The sequence below is a fragment of the Silurus meridionalis genome, chromosome 13 (genome assembly GCF_014805685.1).
Source record: "Silurus meridionalis isolate SWU-2019-XX chromosome 13, ASM1480568v1, whole genome shotgun sequence".
NCBI classification, from domain to species: Eukaryota; Metazoa; Chordata; class Actinopteri; order Siluriformes; family Siluridae; genus Silurus; species Silurus meridionalis.
Genome location: NC_060896.1, coordinates 11,308,889 through 11,327,222, shown reverse-complemented (window position 1 = coordinate 11,327,222; position 18,334 = coordinate 11,308,889). Strand labels below are relative to the sequence as shown.

Below are 18,334 nucleotides of genomic sequence, written 5' to 3'. Positions count from 1 at the left end.
AAATGTAGTGTAAAAGCATCTCTGTTTATGAACATAACGCTATGTTTTTTACTTTTTGGATATTAGATTGTTAATAAACTGTAAATATAATTTTCCTTACAAATTCTTTTTTTTCAGCATTCAATTAAATAATGAGGGGAAAAAAAAAAATAATAAAAAAAATACAAGTCGTATTTGTTCAACACATTTATTAAACTGAACTGTTTGTCTGGAGGAAAGTATAAATTGCAATAATCACCAGTGTAATTGTGGAACAATTGGGTCACAATTTTTAATCGTTGCAGACAAATTCAAAGCACGTCCTCAAAGCCACATAAATGTACAAAATATAATAACATTTTAAGTCAATGGACAGGTAAGTAACTTGATCGGCTGAGAAATTCAATTTTCTAAAATGTTTGTTTTAAAATATCCAAGGGTACTAAGTTGCATTTCCAATAAAGACCAAAAATCACAGTAGCTAAGTGAAATGACAAAGCCTATTAAAATCTATTTAAAATCTACACATCCTGTCCTAGCTACTGCTAATTAAAAACCATAACAGAGTCATTACCTTGCTAGCATGTATTGTACTTATTGGCCTTTCCCTGAATGATTCTACTTCTCAAGCTCATTGAAACGGCGTATTAAGGAGCTAAAGAAGCACAGTGCAAACACAATACTATCATATCGCTAAGCAGATATTGTTATAGCAGCTGATATGATTTTAGTGGAGAGTTTAGAGTTTTTTTTTTTCCTGTACCCCTCCTTACTCCTTTCCTACCCTTGTTTCCAATAGATAGGCCTAAATTGCTTTAGCAAAGCCCACTTGGTTGTTCTCACGGTCAAACATGGTGTAGTACTGTCCAATAAACACATCACCCAGAATCCACAGAGGTCCAGCAGGAGGAGGGATATCCAAAGCCATGAATCCACTCAGACAGATTTCTCTACCAGCCTGGCTCTCCTGTACACACACACACACACACACACACACACACACACACGAGGAGTTTATGAACCCAAAAATACACACCCTGGTCTAGTTGTGATGGGATAGGTTTCCTGATGTTGGTTTAAACAGCATAATTCACATTCCAGTGACCGAAAGGGCACATGGCTTGAGAAAAGTAAAAATGTTTTCGACTATTAAGTAAAACATCATGTGATGCAGCTGTTCTCTAAACAATTATGCAATTACATGAAACAAAGGAAGTGTTTTAAAACAGCAACACGCCATTTTCACACAATTGACTACCTTGAGAATGTACTGTTCTCCAGTCAGTGTGTACGTCTGTCCACCCAGATTGAAAGAGATAGTGGGAAGGAAGGAACCTTCTTGCAGTCAACCATGTACTACCATGAAACAAGATATTATTAGTAACATTCCTCGACAAAGTCAGTAAATTGAAATGAATCAAATAAGCATTTTAATAGCATTCAAGGAGTTTAATATTTAACTACAAACACCCTAGTGCATGTAGGTTATTGTCTACCTCTCCTTGGATCAGGGGAATGGCTCCAATTGCCTTTTGGAGAGCTCTGACCTCCGCGGCAGGTCCAGTGATCAGAGACGTTCCAGTGTCCACAATAGCCTCACAGCCTCCGTTACAAAGGCTCAGTTGACTGCCAATGCTCATGCTGATTTAAGTAAAATAAAGTGAAAAAAAAAAAAAGTCGAGTTGAGTTGTGTTGGATCACTGTGTTGGAACCTATTATTATGTAGCACACATTATGGAAGAGCAAGCCCTGATAATGAAGAAAAAACTAATCTAGAAAAGAAAAGTATACTGTAATTAAAAAATTACTTGTTTAAAAGTAACAAAAAGTCTGGTTTATGCAACACAAAAACTTGTATGATAAATTCTGTCCATCAATAGATAAATATAAAACATTATATTACATCTTCTTGTCAGACTCAGTCTGGCAGCTAGCTTCTCACGCTGTTCTTTTGTATTGTTTTTTGTTTTAAAGAAAGCTTGCCAGAGTCACGAGCCAACCTCAGCAGCTTTCCATTTTACCACTTTGCATGAATACAGAGCACTGCATTGACCACTAAATGGAAGAATTCAATCCTTGGGGAATCATTAGATCATATACACTTAAGTTATTAATGAAACGTGTGATTTCAAGTGCACATGACAGTTTTTGCCATGAGGGTTACATGAAACATACCAACTTCCTCTAAAGAAAGGAAGACAAAAGCATGACATTGCAGTTAGTATGACGAAGATGAGCTCTCACCCATCCATGTGAATCTGCCAGTAAGCCTGTCGGGTGATGTTGACATAGTGAAAATCTCCAGTGTAGAACTTTGGGTCTGTGCCTCCCAGGAGGAGTTCACCACCAGGCTGAGTATCTGGGTTCCTATTTAAAAAAAAAAAAAAAAAAAAAAAAAAACAGTACAAGTATAAACAAATCATGTGTTTAAACAAGTTTCACATTACACATTTTACAATCTAATCAGGAATCCTCATTACTGTGCTCAACTCTACTCTGGTGTAAAAAAAAAAGCTTAAAAATCTGAAGCCATGTGATCATTCTCTGCTTAATCCAATTAGATTAATAGGGCTTGTTGAACTTTGAGGCACAGTGACTGGACCTGAAACGTCTCTTCTGTATTCAGCACATTTAGGCACACCCATGCTGACATTCCATCTTTAGTCAACCTTTTTCATATAATCATATACTTACTGATTAATAACTATCAAAATCCACTCTGCTGCAAACACAACACACACCTGTTCAGATAGAAAGAGAAAACATTCTTCTCAAATTTCTTCTGACTCATCATCATGTCAAAGACTGGAGGAACGCCATCTACAGCAATGCGAGGATAGGCCATGCCCAGGATGCCGTCAAACTTTGCAGCAATAAAGGCAACTCCAGGCTGCTTGATGGCCTCGCCAAATATCTGCTTCTCTACAGCAATGTCTCCAATCTGCAAAGAAACTTTTTTCAATTCCAGCCAGCAAGACATAACATGCCGTCTAGTCTATGCGGGTTTTTTTTAATCCTTCAGCTGTACATAAGATGTACACAACCAAGTAGCAGCTGTGTGCATGTATATGTATTAAGTGTATATTTGTGTTTTAACAACCAAGATCAGGCATCACCCAAATTGTATACAGTTAGCTTTAGATTAACAAAAGCATAAATGAAAACAAAAACGTGCAAAAGAAACTTACAGAACAGACGTCCTGGCTGAGATAACCAGAGAGACTCCCAGAGCCATACTGAATAGCGAAAGCAGTACCATTCTTCACATAGGTGCTGGATTTGGCCCCATTATACTTGTGATGAAGCACTGTATGACCAACAACAAGAGTGAGTTGCACTAAAATGACCCAAGACCAACATTAAATATTTAACAATGGAATCAATTATTTAGGAACACAAAATCACACTATTTTGCAGCGTCTCAAATGTTGACTTACAACATGCGATGTCAGTAAGGGAGCAGTGAACAGAAGGCACCCACAAGTTCGAGGATCCGGTGTCAAACACCACAGTGAAGGTCTGGACAGGAGTACCAAGACCTATCTCTCCGTAGTACTGGGCCTATAATATAACAAATACAAAAATGTGCTTGTCTGAAGATTATAGGGTGAAAATGTTTAGGTCAGAGCAATTTAATGAAACCAAACACAAAGAGAAAAAAAAAAAAAGTTTCAAATAATGTAGCAAATATTAGGCAACAAAAAAAATGCACAAGGTGGTTGCCAAAGCTAACTGTGATAGTTCTCCATTTGTTAAAACGGCATGACTAACACCCTCAACATAACCCATGATCAAATGTCATGTCATGCTTTCCAAGATCATGACAGAACCAGTTTCAAGACTTACTGAAAAAAAAAAAGCAAAGCAGGTCTAAACGCATGACCTCATTTTCCCCACACGGTCAGCATTTTACTTCTGAATTACTTCCTTTCTGTTTATCTTTAAAATTAAAAAAAAGGACCAAAAAAAAGAAAAAACCTCTCTGACCTACATATGCACCATTCCTGGCGACATATTTTTTATATTATTTTTCAAGCCCATAAAGTAGTAGCACCATTTTACAGAAATAGCCATTGTTGATTAAATGTGTTATTTTGGCAGAAGTTTTGCAGCCTTTCAATCAACTGCACAGCAGATCAGAGAAATATTATTTTTTCCATCATCTGCTGTATTACAGTTTTTTATGGTATCGTGCAAACAATGTTGGGCATTACTTGGACAGCAATTATTTTCAAAAAAATTTCTCTGTAAATAATTAGGTCAAATTAAACAGGTCAAACTAAAGAGCTTTAGATACTGATTAGGAGGGCCACCCACTTTACAAACACTCAACAAGATTAGATGCTAGTGCTGATCATCTAAGATTGGTAGGTTTGAAGTACAAATCAGGCCACACTTACATCCAGGTAATTCTTTAGTGTTTCAGGGGTTGGTCCAAATTTGTTTGTTAAACCCAGGTTGTATTTTGTGTTCTGTGAGTTGGCCAAGAGTTCCTCCACGGCTCGGCCCGAATCGGACATTGTGCGCCTTATCGAGCGAAACTTCTTTAGAGGAATCCTGCAAAACAGCATGCAAATGGTTAAAGATTCAGTACAGCCATTTACTATACTCTAAATAAAACCAGCAGGACATCAAGCTCACGTAAAAACAGCATCCACTCCATAGTACTGACTGAGAGTAAACAATTGTCTAATTAAAAGAATAATCGTGATTTAGCACGATTTGCACTCTTGCCCGGAAATTTTCCTAATACCCTGCTCTTTGGGAAGTTTTGGGCACAAAAACAAAAGCCAGGCTTAAACAAAAGCCAGGCTTAAACAAAAGCATTTCTCACTATTGCATAAGCCTCAACAGCAAAAAACATTCCTCACAATACAAATGAGGATTCGCTTATTTGTGACCAGGCAGTGAAACAAAAGTACATCCAGTTGTCTTTGCTGGCTAAACACTATACGATCATTTGGTCTCTTTCTGTATATTTGTAGATATTAATCTCTTTGCACAGGTATCTGTATGTGTGTGTGCGCGCATAGGTATCTCTCTTTTTGTGTATGTATATATATATATATATATATATATATATATATATATATATATATATATATATATATATATATATATATATATATATATATATATATATATATATATATATATATATATATATATATGTCTTTATCTCTGTATAGGTCTCTACTCCCGTGCATATGTATGTATCTCTCTCTCTCTCACATACACACGCATACATATACATATACATACATACATACATACATATACAAACACACACATCTCTATCACTGTCTGTCTGTCTGCCTCTCTTTCTGTCTGTCTGTGTCTCTCTCTATCTCTCTGTCTGTCTGGCTGTGTCTGTGTCTCTCTTTCTCTCTGTCTGTCTGTCCATGTCTCTCTCTATCTCTCTATCTCTCTGTCTGTCTCTCTCTCTCTCTTTGTGTGTGTCTGTGGTTCGGCCGTGTTCAGCTACAGGCGGTCACACTGGAGGTGTAAAACTGTTGGTGTGAACGCTTTTTGCTCTGTAATTTGTGAACCGTTGAAGTTAACCGCACAGAAACACTTCCAGTAGACATTTGTTCCGGCTACACTGTAGTCACTCATTAAAAACACGTCCAAACGCACTGCACACTGGCTCAAGCTTCGTTTGCAGGTTGGCGCTATAAACACTTATATAACACCATTTAGTATATTTTATTGTTTCGCCTTTTACCAAACCAGCTATTGTTTCCAAAGCATTAGTCATTACTCGAATGGGTCCCTTCTGTGTGAATATAGTAATAAGAGTTTTGCTGAGTCACACCAACATAAAGACGACAAAAAAGGTGATCTAGCGAGATAGTAAAAAAAAAAAAAATTTAAATAAAAATACCACAATCTGTAACGTGTGTAACTGAGCTCTACACTACCTCAGGGTCACTAGCTAATGTGCTAAGTGTAGCTATTTTGCAAATGATCCGCTGCTGAAGGAAAACAACAGTAAGCTTACCGAACCAGTGCGTCGGCGGTCCAGGCAATAAAAACCAGGAGCAGCAAACAAGTGAGCTTCATCTCTGCTGTTTTAAAAACAAAAATTACAAATTAAAAAAAACGTCAAACAGTTACAGTATGTGTGTATAAGTGAGAGCGAGAGTGTTTGTCCGCTTTAAACACAAAAACCCTCGGTCACCTGACGCCAAGGTCACGTGATCACAAGCACGCGCTCCGGGCGTGTTCTGCTCGCCGCTCTCAGTGTTGCGCAATTAAACTGCGCTGGTTTTTAAACAAGTGTGCAAATAAATCGAGCGTCTTTACACCACACAGTGAGTGAGTGTCATAGGATGCAAATGTCGCAATAACTGTGTAAGCACGGCTTGTGGGAGTCAGGATTTCGTTATGCTCTGTCGGTCCCTCAAGATTTCTCGGTTTCTCTCATACGTATAGTTGATTGACCGCACGCGCACACACACAATCCTTGCAAAGGTCTTCTTGTTCTTATTTTTATTCTTCTTTCGGCTGCTCTCTTTAAGGGTCGTCACAGATGATCATTAGTCTCCAGTCCTTTACATCTGCCTCTTTCAAACCCTGCATGCCTGCATGTCTTACCTCATCATATCCTTAAACCTGATCCTTGGCCTTCTTCTTTTTCTCCTGCCTGGTGGCTCCATTTACAGCATTCTTCTACCAATATACCCCATGTCCCTCCTCTGCACATAACCAAACCATCCCAATTTAGCCTCTCTCACCCTGTCTCAAAAACATCCTACCTGCACGGTTCCTCTAATAATCTAAATTCTAATCCTGTCCATCTTCGTCACTCCCAATGAAAATCTCAGCATCTTCAACTCTGCCACCTCCAGCTCCACCTCCTGTCTTTTACTCAATGCCACTGTCTCTAAACCATACAACATCGCAGGTCTCACCAGTCATAAACTTTCCCTTTTACTCTTTTACTCTTCTATCACAAATCACTCCTGCTATCACTCTTCTCCACCCTGCCTGCACTCTTTTCTTCACTTCTCTAATGACACTCTTCCTTACGTTGCACAGTTGACCCTGGATATTTCATCTCATCCACCTTCACCACATCTACTTCTTGCAACTTTTACCATACTGCCCTGACCATACTTACTTTCCTTAAGAACCTTGTACGATTTCAGAGCATTTTAGCAACATGACTTTCCTTTACCATGTGTGCGTCACACTAACTAGTGGGGGCAGAGTTAAAGGATTATACCGTGTGGGGCGGGTTAAAGGACTATACCGTATGGGGGCGGAGTTAAAGGACTATACCATATAGGGCGGAAGAGACCAAACAAAATGGAGCTCAAAAGGATTACCTTATTTACTCTTTTCTTAGAGTTAGTTACAATAACTTTCTTTCCCCATCTCTCCAGCATGTACCTCCACATCTCCAGGCTCATCTCAACTTGCTTGCAAAGATATTCTATGGGCATAATGAATAGTACAGCTTAATAATGCTGTGTCTACACCTAAATATAACCCAAACCTTCACCTCAACCAAGAGGTCATACTACAATTTACACATGGACAATCCTCTGCTTATCATCATTGGGACATTTGGCCCTGTTCACACCTGCACAAAACACTGTTCATGCTCTCTTTCTTTCTTTCTTTCTTTCTTTCTTTCTTTCTTTCTTTCTTTCTTTCTTTCTTTCTTTCTTTCTTTCTTTATTCCTTTTTTCTTTCTTTCTTTCTTTCTTTTTTTCTTTCTTTCTTTCTTTATTCCTTTTTTTCTTTCTTTCTTTCTTTTTTTCTTTCTTTCTTTCTTTCATTCTCTTTCTCTCTCTCTCTTACACACACACACACACTTTATTTTATAAAGATTTGTCAACTGACTAATACTTCCCCCAGTCCTCATATTCCTCATTCAAGTTTGGAAACACCTAGTCTTTTAATGTTTTTGAGACAGATGCATGTTCTATTCGTTTTTATACAACAAATTAGGTAAAAGTTAAAAACACACAAAAACTGGAAAGTGAATGACTAGAAGAAAGACGAGTTCAGATTTGACATTTTTACTCTAACAGAAGAACTTATGTAAGACGGGGAAAAGGAGAGATGTTACCAGACTGCCTCACACCCACCATCAAACATGGTGGAGGAAGCTTAATGGTTTGAGGTTGTTTCGGAGCAGGGAAGGTTGGAGACTTATTCTGGATCAAAGAAAAATAAATCCAGAGACCATTTTAATTAATTAAATAATAACAAATGCGTTTTGATGATACTGCAAATGTCTGGTCCTTAAGCATTTTCGGTGGCCCAATTTGTGAAGCACGGACATGTCAAAACAAAATGACTAACACTTTTTAAGTCTAACTAAAACAGAACAGTTAAGATATTTATGAAAATGTAAAAATAGATGATTATTTGGAATTACCATACCCATTAATCTGACATTGAGGTGACAACTTTTCACTCAGAACATTAAACATTTACCTGAAGTACAGTGAAGCTACTGATAACACCACGCGTGTAACAAAATTAATTGTTGTGTTCCATCATAACGTTTTGCATACATAATTATTTCTTTTGATCCTTGTCGTGTAAACAAGAAGGTGCGTGCAATACAATGCTGGCCAACGTCTTTTTTTTTTATAATTTACATTAGAATTTAATATGAATTATTTAAAAATAATTCATATTAAATTAAAATTTATCATGTGTTGTTGATTTTAGGTAAAAGTAGATATCCTCAAATTGCATTGTCTCAAAGCAGCTTTCCATGCATAATACAGTAATAAAGAATGAATAAGATTGTTCATTATAATTGTAAGCTTGTCCCTAATGAGCAAGCTGGTGGCAACTGTGACAAGACAAAACTCCCTGTGATGGCATAAGAAAAAAAACATTGAGAAGAACCAGACTCAAGAGAAAACCTATCCTCAGAAAACCCATCCACATATTTGACGAATGTCAAATATGTGATCAAATGCAATCTCTAGTCCTGAGCCATTGTAGCAGACTGTTAATAATAAGTAAAGACCAAATCCATACTCAAAGCTCCTGCATTGGTCCGTTATTTCATGGATTCATTAACATAAACCTCCTCCTTGGCCCGTCTCTTTTCCTCCCTCCTGGTGGCTCCATCCACAGCATTCTCCTACCGATATACCCCATGTCCCTCTTCTGCACATGTCCAAACCATGCCACTTTTCTCCACCCACTCCACCCTGCCTGCACTCTTTTCTTCACACACTACTTTGCACTGTTGAACCCAGGTACCTGAACTCCTCCACCTTCATCACCTCTTCTCCCTGCAACCGCACCACTCCACTGCCCTCCCTCTCATTCACACACATGTACTCTGTCTTACTTCTATTAACTTTCGTTCCCCTTCTCTCCAGCATGTACATTCACCGCTCCAGGCTCTTCTCAACCTGCTCCCTACTCTCATCACAAATCACAATATCATTCGCAAACAACATAGTCCATGGAGACTCCTGTCTGACCTCGTTCATTAACCTGTCCATCACCACTGCAAACAGGAAAGGACTCAGAGCCGATCTTTGATGCAATCCAACCTCCACCTTGAACTAGTCTGTCGTTCCTACTGCACACTCCACTGCTGTCACACTGCCCTCTTACATGTCCTGCACCCTTACATACTTCTCTGACACACTTGACATTCTCATACAATACCACAACTTCTCTCTCGGCATCCTGTCATATACTTTCTCTAAATCCACAAATACACAATGCAACTCCTTCTCACCGTCTCTATACTTCTCCATCAACATTCTCAAAGCAAATAATGCATCTGTGGTGCTCTTTCTTGGCATGAAACCATACTGTTGTTCACAGGTGGTCACTTCTTCTCTCAGCCTGGCTTCCACTACTCTTTCCCATAACTTAATGGTGTGACTGATCAACTTAATTCCCCTGTAGTTACTGAAGGTCTGCACATCTCATTCATCAGCTGTGTAAAATACTCCCTACATCTTCTCAATACACTTTCCATCACTCTGTCGATCCCAAATTTGTTTTGCCAACCTCTTTCTCCCTATGCTTTCCTGCACTTGCTTATTCCATCAACACGTCTCTTCTTCTCTTTCTATTTCCTGATGTGACCAAAGTACCTTTCTAGCTGTCTCCCTTATCACTCTCATCTTCTTCACCTTCAAAACCATCATACAGACCACCATCCGATGCTGTCTAGCTACACTGTCCCTGAGAATCTGCCAACACCTTACAGTCTCCCATCTTCTACATAGAACATAGTCCACCTGTGTGCACCTTTCTCCGCTCTTATACATCACTGCACCCTGTAATGACATATTTCATATGTTATTAACATTTCTAAGGTGAAAGAAGGCTATCCTGGTAAAGGTATTTACATGAGCCAGAAAGGAAAGACTAGTCAATAATCACACCAAGGTTTTTGAATGCTGTACACTCTGAGACAGAAAGACCATCCAGAGATGCTATGTAATCCGAAAGTTTATTCTAGCTGCATGCGGTCCTAATAAAAGTACTTCTGTATTATCCAAGTTAAGCAGAAGGAAGTTAATAAGCATCCACTGTCTAATGTCCTTTACACATTCCTTAGCATTGTTAAGCTGATCTCTCTCATCTGGTTTTGCTGAAACTTACAACTGTGTATCATCAGCATAGCAATGGAAGCTAGTACCATGTTCACATTTTATTTCACCCAAAGGCAGCATATATAAAGAAAAAAAGCAGTGGGCCTAAGACAGATCCTTGCGGAACACCAAACCTTACCTCAGAGAGTGTAGGGTTCGGGTTAGTGTTAGTGTTAGAATAAGTAAAATAAGACCTAAGCAGGAGACCTACTATTCCAACAAGATTTTCTAGTCTAGATGGGAGGATATTATTGATCAATGTTTCAAAAGCTGCACTAAGGTCAAGCAACACAAGCAAGGAGACACAACCCTGATCAAAGAGCTATAGCAGGTCATTTACCACTTTAAACAGCACTGTCTCTGTGCTATGATGAGGCCTAAATCCTGACTAATACGTTTTGAAAGTGTTATTTTTAAGTAGGTGAGAGCATAACTGCTGTGCTACAACCTAAAACGTCAAAACATCTTTTTCCGCCGCTGATTCGACATAAAGAAACAGCTGACATGTGACCAACAGTGCAGAAAAAACTAAAGCCGACCGACGCTCAACCCCCATCACTTTGGTGTGTCCCAGGCTTTAAGTTCATTTGTACTTAATATTGCGTTATGTATGTCATATGATGCTACATTCGGGGAGAGAATGAGAGTAAAGAATTGTATTGTTAGTGATCCTTCACCCAGCTGTAGTTTAGACTACAGGTAATCATGGGGACCAAAACCTGCTAACAAGTGCACTGATTGGAGAGGAATCAATAAATGTTTAATTTCAGCAATTTTCTGTATTACATCTTATAAATTAACTGTTCGATTTTATGAGATGAAGGGGAGAAGAAAACTTACGGTATACATATATAAAGTTTTTTACTTTACCTCGGTTCATTTTAAATGAGCACAATGCCTCGATGCTGCGTTTAGTCTATTTAACTACATGCGAAGCACTGCGTTTCCCACGAACCATTATTACTGCCGCACCAACCTCTAAACTCTGGAGCGCTTTGGGCCGAACACAAAAAAGAAAGAAAATTAAATGAACTAAATCAGAGTGGTTTTCACAGACATTCTTGTATATAATTTTTGCAAAAGTTTTGTATACTTTTGTATAGTTATTATTGCTCTTTAATAAAGAAAAAATACTTTCTAATCCCATTACTCGATTAATCGTTGGTAAAATTAGTAGAATACTGGATTACTAAAATAATCTATAGCAACAGCTGTAGTTTTAAGACCTGTTTGTGGATGATATAACAAACTGTTCACAGTAAATGATTTCCGGAGGCGTTTCTGAACACGTCATTTTTACAATACACGTTTACCATGTGTAATGTTCCATCATCTGCTTCTTTTAAGTACTACTAACATTTACTGCCTTTTTTTTGTCCCTGTCCCAAATCCTCTAATAGACTTTTTTGTGCTTTAAGTTATAAAGTATGAATATAGATGCTCAGGAATAAGTTAATAAATTATACATAAGCTCAGGTAGTGTTCAGCTTCATCCACAGTGTAAATGTATGTGCTTTTGCAGTATGAACACTAGGTGGGATTGTGCTCTAGTTAATAAAATAAAAAAGACTAATGTGCTTGTCTCATATGAGAGGTTATTTTCTCTTTTTAGGTTGGGGAGTGGGGGGGTTGGGATGTAGGTGCTCACACTTGATAATTTCTGCAGTTACACAGGGACTTGTGTAGTGGATGGTTGTTTGCATGATTTGCTCTAATGCATTATGAGTCCTAGACGGACTCTTCACTGTCAGCGCTTAGTAATTTTTAGACATGATGTATTCAGAACTAAGGACTTTCTCTGTAACATGGTACACTGCTTTTCTGGGTTTAAAAGAAAAATGTGTTTGCTGATTAATGAGACACTAGAAAAGGGCAGGTGGTGAGAAAGGTCTGCTCATGCCAAGCAAAACTGAATGTTTTGTTTGCCAAGATTAGCTTTTTACAGTTGCACCTATTCAAGGACTTGTATGTGTGGAGGTGAGAGAATGACTGTGGCCCCTGATTTTATTAAAAGCACTATAAATAAGCCTAAATCTGAAAATTACCCTGGAACCACAAGCATTTTTCTTATTAGCCAAGTGAATGGGAATTAAAGGCCATATTTTTCCACACTTCGCCTTCTGATCAGTAATCCAGCACCTTAACCACTGAGCTAACACTTCCCCCGAGAGCAAACAGTCAGCTGGAGTGTTATCGATCATGAAATGGCCTGCCCAGTCACTGGACCTAAATCCTATCGAGCTGCTCTGGGATGAACTGGATCGCAAGGCCTGAAAGTATTCTCTAACTAGCAAAGAATATCTTTAGCAAGTTTTACAAGATGCATGACAACGTCTTTTAGCTGAATGTTTGAAGAAACTAACTCTCCACATGCCATGAGTGTGTAAAACTATTATTCAAATGAGGGAGGATCATTTTTAATGAAAAGAAAGTTGACCCATGGCACATTTATATTAGTTTGGACTAAATAAATCTTCATACTGTTAAATTACAGTGTCAAATTTATTCAAAACCAATATGAATGAGTCTCTCAAAAAAAACCCAAAATGTCTCTTCAGGTGCTTCTTTTAAGTACCACTAATCTTTTCAGACTTTTTTGTCCCTGTCCCAAATCTTTTGGAGATAGGAAATACTCATCCAATTTAAAATTACAATTTTTTCCCCAATATAGTACCTTTTCTCAGTTTAAACATTTATATGTTTATGTTCTGTGATTAAAATATGAGAGTATATATTGTCATATTTGCATCATTCTGTTTTTATTTACATTTTTTCCTTTTTTTAAATGAGGGGGTGCAAAACAATAAATGAAACATAAGCTGAAGCTCAGGTAGTGTTCAGCTTCATCCCCACTGTAAATATATGTGCTTTTGCAGTATGAACACTAGGTGGGATTGTGCTCTAGTTAATAAAATATAAATCACTCCTGTGCTTGTCTCATATGAAAGGTTATTTTCTCTTTTCAGTCATTTAATATGTTAGAGCTATTGTTATATATAATAATTCTTTTAACTGATTTAAGATTCATTATAGAAGCATAACAATGGAAAATTCTATGAATGTTTCAAGTCCTCTGCATATTTTGCTTGTTTTTTTAATGTATGTTGCTTATTGGTTAGAAAGTTTTGAATAATTTTCTATATCAACAGGCCTCTAACAATAATTATGGCTGTTATGTCTTGGGGTGGGAGGTGTAGGTGCTAACACATGATCATTTCTGCAGTTACACAGGGACTTTTATGGTGGATGGTCCACATAAAATGATAATAAATGTTGCATTGGTGAAGTAGTGAACGAGACTTTAAATTCAGTAACTAGTAATTTTTTGCATCTTCAGAAGGCATGTATGAATGAAATTTTAATATGTGCCTTTACAGGCACAGAAAAACTGTTTAGCACAGAGGCCTTTGTTGTTAATTCTGTCTCAAATATTTCAAAAGAAAGAGAAAAAGAACGGATTGTTGTAGTTTTTACAGCTGATGTGAAAAGTCTCATGGGTACTTGTTTAATTAATAAAAACAAATGATATGCACTTGTGAATATATTTGGGGATTTAAACCCTTGTTGCTAGAAAATAATGATCCTTGGGTAATGGTAACAGTAACTTTGCTTGCATGACTGACTGTATCACATGTTCTGCTAATTATTTACTATTACAGCACACTGCATTGTTCCTTATGTAATAAACAGGTTTTCAAGCTTCTAAAAGATACCAGTTACATTAAATGGTAATAAGACATGATGCCTGATATCTACAAAGAGCAGCCTGTCAGAAAAATCTGGAGATGGCCTATGAGTAGACTTACTGAGTAGATTTACTGATCATTATGGTAAAGACTGATTTTTAGTCATTTTTGTATTAGGTCTGACACCCTATTTTTGCCAAATCAACAAATACAGCTGTACACGTTTTACAGCTGAATTACTATACTGAATAATGCGTAAAATGACTTGACTTTTTTATTTTATTTTATAACACCCCAGGACTGTTAAATTCCCAAATATTTGTGGTCAAATTTTCTATAACAGCAGCCTGTGCAGTAGTTCTGGCCTATAATAATTTTTTTTGCTCTAATGCATTGAGTTCTATAGTCTCCATCCCTGGATGGACTCTTCACTGTCAGCACTTAGTAATTTTTAGACATGATGTGTTCAGAACTGAGGACTTTCTCTGTCACCTGGTACACTGCTTTTCTGGGTTTTTTATTGTATTTTTTTTTGTTAGCTGATTAATGAGACACTAGAAAAGGGCCGGTGGTGAGAAAGGCCTGCTTATTTCAAGCAAAACTGAATGTTTTGGTTGCCAAGATTAGCTTTTTACAGTTGCACCTATTCAAGGACTTGTATGTGTGGAGGTAAGAGAATGACTGTGACCCCAGATTTTATCAAAAGCACTATAAATAAGCCTAAATCTGAAAATTACCCTGGAACCACAAACATTTTTCTTAACAGCCAAGTGAATGGGAATGAAAGGCCATAATTTATCACACATCGTACAGCCTAAAAAAACGACTAAGTAGAGATATAATAGTAAAGAACAGCAAAGATTTAAGTATTGTATGTATTTTTAGCATTTCGGTATTTATAGGAGGATTCACACTGGATATTCACTGGTGTATTGCAATGAACAGTATTGAATTGTTAAGACAGATTGAGACCGATCTGTCGAAGTAGATTACAATAACAAAAGCAGCTTTCTAGCAGCATGCTTTTAAAGTGTGTATAATTCATTAATTCCAGGAACACATTTAATTCTGGACATTTGTAGTAATAACAGCTCCACGTGCCCGCTGATATGTTTTTGCCCAAATATGATCCGCTTGTAGTTGTGTGATAACATGTACACATTTTCTATAAGGCAGCTATAAAAGAAAATCGCCTTTACCTTCTGGGTGTTGTTTTGCTACTGGAGTGAAAAGTAAGCAATTCTTTTTCCATCTCATGTCACATGATTGGACCTAAGCCCTGGCTTATTGTACATTCCAGTTCAGTGACTTTCAAGTCACCTGATTTGTTCAAAAATAGAAATATCAAGCTACCATTAAAGTTAACCCCGGATATCAAACAGTAAGGAATGTGTAGGCTTGTATTAACAGTGAGCATGAGTCATTAGTGCTGTCATTCATTCATTTGTTCATTCATCTTAGGTAACTGCTTCAGTAACTGCTTTATTCTTATCAAGGTTGTGATGGATCTCACTAGATGCTAAAAAATTTTCACACCTTCATCATGCTTCAATAAATTGCTTCCATACATGTTGGCGAATAAGCACACTGAATCTAAGAATTATTTTTATCTTAAACCTAGTAAAAGCAACTATAAACAGGCTAAATCATCTTTTACATGATTTGTAATAAACTCATTTGACAGCATTTCCTAGATTTAATTTTGATGATTCAAGCTTGGTAAAATCTTTTTTTTTTACTGTGAAAACTTTTAGTCACTTCTCTGCAGTTTTTTTTGTTGAACTTACACTAACACATTTCAATCAGCACATCAGCTGATGATCATAACCTTCACAAGTTGCATCAGGTGTTTAAGAATGAGGGAAAACTGTGCAGGGTAGCACTTCCCCAGGACTGAAGGTACTTACCCTTAGTCTAAAGGATAGTAAAGAACAATGTGTAGTTAAAAAGTGATCAAATGAAAATTATTCTGGTGCATAGAATAAAAATAAAAAGGAGCTGATTAGTCTTTGAGCATATATTTATTTGACAACTGTGAGCAATAATTTATTACAGCAGTGTAAAGCATTAGCGAAATGTGCAACATTTGCTTAAGTTTATCCTTTATAAAATCCAAAGATTCCTTCTACAAGATAAACATTGGACATTTTTGCGTATTCACAAACTATTTACATACACATGCCACTACATAGGCAAAAGGACAGTTGAGGCAAAAAGGCTACAAGGGGCCTATAAAATGTATTTTTATGCAAAAGTAAATGGCAAATTTTGAGTAAATACACATATGCTTGCATCGAATGAAAATGTATTAATTGCAGTCAATCTAAATTTTTTTTTCTTGTAAAAAAACCCTCATTATTTTATATTTTCCTCCGGTGACCATTTATTTAGCATTCTATACTGATTATGTGCAGTACACCATGTTTTACAAGATTCCCAATCACTTCAGATTTTGTGCCATTAATCAGCTGTGAACTACATGAATAGACAGCATGGTATATGCACATTGTATGCTTGATTGTAATTATTCAAAAGCTTAAAGTTGTAATAATACCACTTGAAGAACCAGTGCAGGGATTCTTGATTGGGACTACAAAATATTGCCATTGAAGGCAGTACTAACTTAAGCAAAAAAAGTCTTTGCCCTATCAGAGCCAGACTACTACTCAATTTATAATTTTGCAGAAGCATTTGCTGTATAACAGAGCTTTCTGAAGATTTTAACTAAAATTTGTGCAGCTATACAGTAGCTATTATAGTTTTTTTCAGTATTTATACATTAATCCAAGACTTGCCTATTAATCATGAGGATTTCTTTAAGAAAATATATACTGTTTATATATAAATTACAGGCAGAATACAAAGGGTAATGGATTATAAATAATGCATGAGAAGAGTTTTAGAGAAACAAAGAAAGGCATCAACAAGTGCACTTTACCTCGCAGATCTACTTTTATCAGAATATTTACAAACGTTCATATTGACAGAAAACAGATTACATTCAATATCAAAGTTCCACAAGGTGCTAACGTATCTGGAGATGCATGTCATATACAGAAGCTCTCCACACACTGAGATGTTTTATCATTGTGGCCACGTGGACCAATCCAGATTCATGTGCTAGACTAAAAGGGACTTTGGTCAGAAAATCCTAATGGAAACGGTGATTCCAAAAGCCAAATGGTTTAGAAAACTGCCCTGAACTCAGTCAAATCTATTTTTTATTTATCTTTATAGGGAAAATACTTTTAGAGATTGCTTAAGAATGACACGCCAAAATATCTAAGTGTAATTTCACACCTAACTTAAACTCAAGTTCAAATGAGTTATTAGAAAGAGAGACAGGACTGTCATAGTAGTAATTTAAAGAACTTACAAGGCTACTCGCAGGTTTTGCCTGACTAAGAACGAAGACTAGTTTCATCCTAACAAAGATTATTCAGCTCACCGCACTGCCCCTACCAGAGGAGCGTCTGTAGAAATGAATCTGGCTCTCAATGCAAGAGTAGCTTGAGGTATTTAAGTAACTCTTTCAAGCACTGAAGATTAAACTGTGAAAGAAGAATCTCAATATCAGTGGCAAATCCTGTAGAGTAAATTCTACCAAAAAAAAGTACTGCATCAGTCGATTCAACTTGCTTGAGGTCACTGTCATACAATACATCCAAGATGCCAATATGAATCTAAATCAATGAGAAGAGGTGCAGTAGGTTATAACTCAGCGATCGATTCGACAGTATTGCACATACATTACGTTCCTCAGCGAATAAAAGCGAAATCTCAGTGTAACTTCTTTTTTTTTTTGTAAAATAGAACAATAGCCATTAAAGACAGACTGTATGCTGTTGTCAGTCACTGTCGATTCCCATTCCAGTGTCAGCATTCAGTGCAAAAGGCACTAGGTTTTGTTCCAAATCCATTGTTCCTCTTTTACAATGTCTCTACAGAAAGATCTTTTCAAAACCCTGTTTTGCACACACACACACAAAAAAAAAAAAAAAAAAAACAGACAACTGCTTTTATCGGTAAAATCCATAGAAACACTACAGGCCACAGAGTACTTAATGGTGATTA

General features: G+C 37.0%; 2 protein-coding genes across 3 annotated transcripts in view; both read right to left on the bottom strand.

Moving 5' to 3' along the window:
* Positions 1–173: 173 nt before the first annotated feature.
* Positions 174–6,174, bottom strand: ctsd (cathepsin D). Its single transcript, XM_046864566.1, is given in 10 exon segments — positions 174–946; positions 1,238–1,308; positions 1,311–1,335; positions 1,476–1,620; positions 2,224–2,346; positions 2,721–2,920; positions 3,168–3,286; positions 3,417–3,540; positions 4,380–4,536; positions 5,981–6,174. Coding segments are annotated over 10 exon segments (1,188 nt in total). The 5' UTR covers positions 6,043–6,174; the 3' UTR covers positions 174–784.
* A 10,088-nt stretch (positions 6,175–16,262) lies between these two features.
* bhlhe41 (basic helix-loop-helix family, member e41) overlaps positions 16,263–18,334 on the bottom strand; it is a 4,735-nt gene continuing 2,663 nt past the window's right edge. For both annotated transcript variants that reach the window (XM_046865236.1, XM_046865237.1), the window contains exon 5: positions 16,263–18,334. This exon is cut by the window's right edge and continues 937 nt beyond it. The gene's annotated coding sequence lies outside the window, so the exon portion shown is untranslated.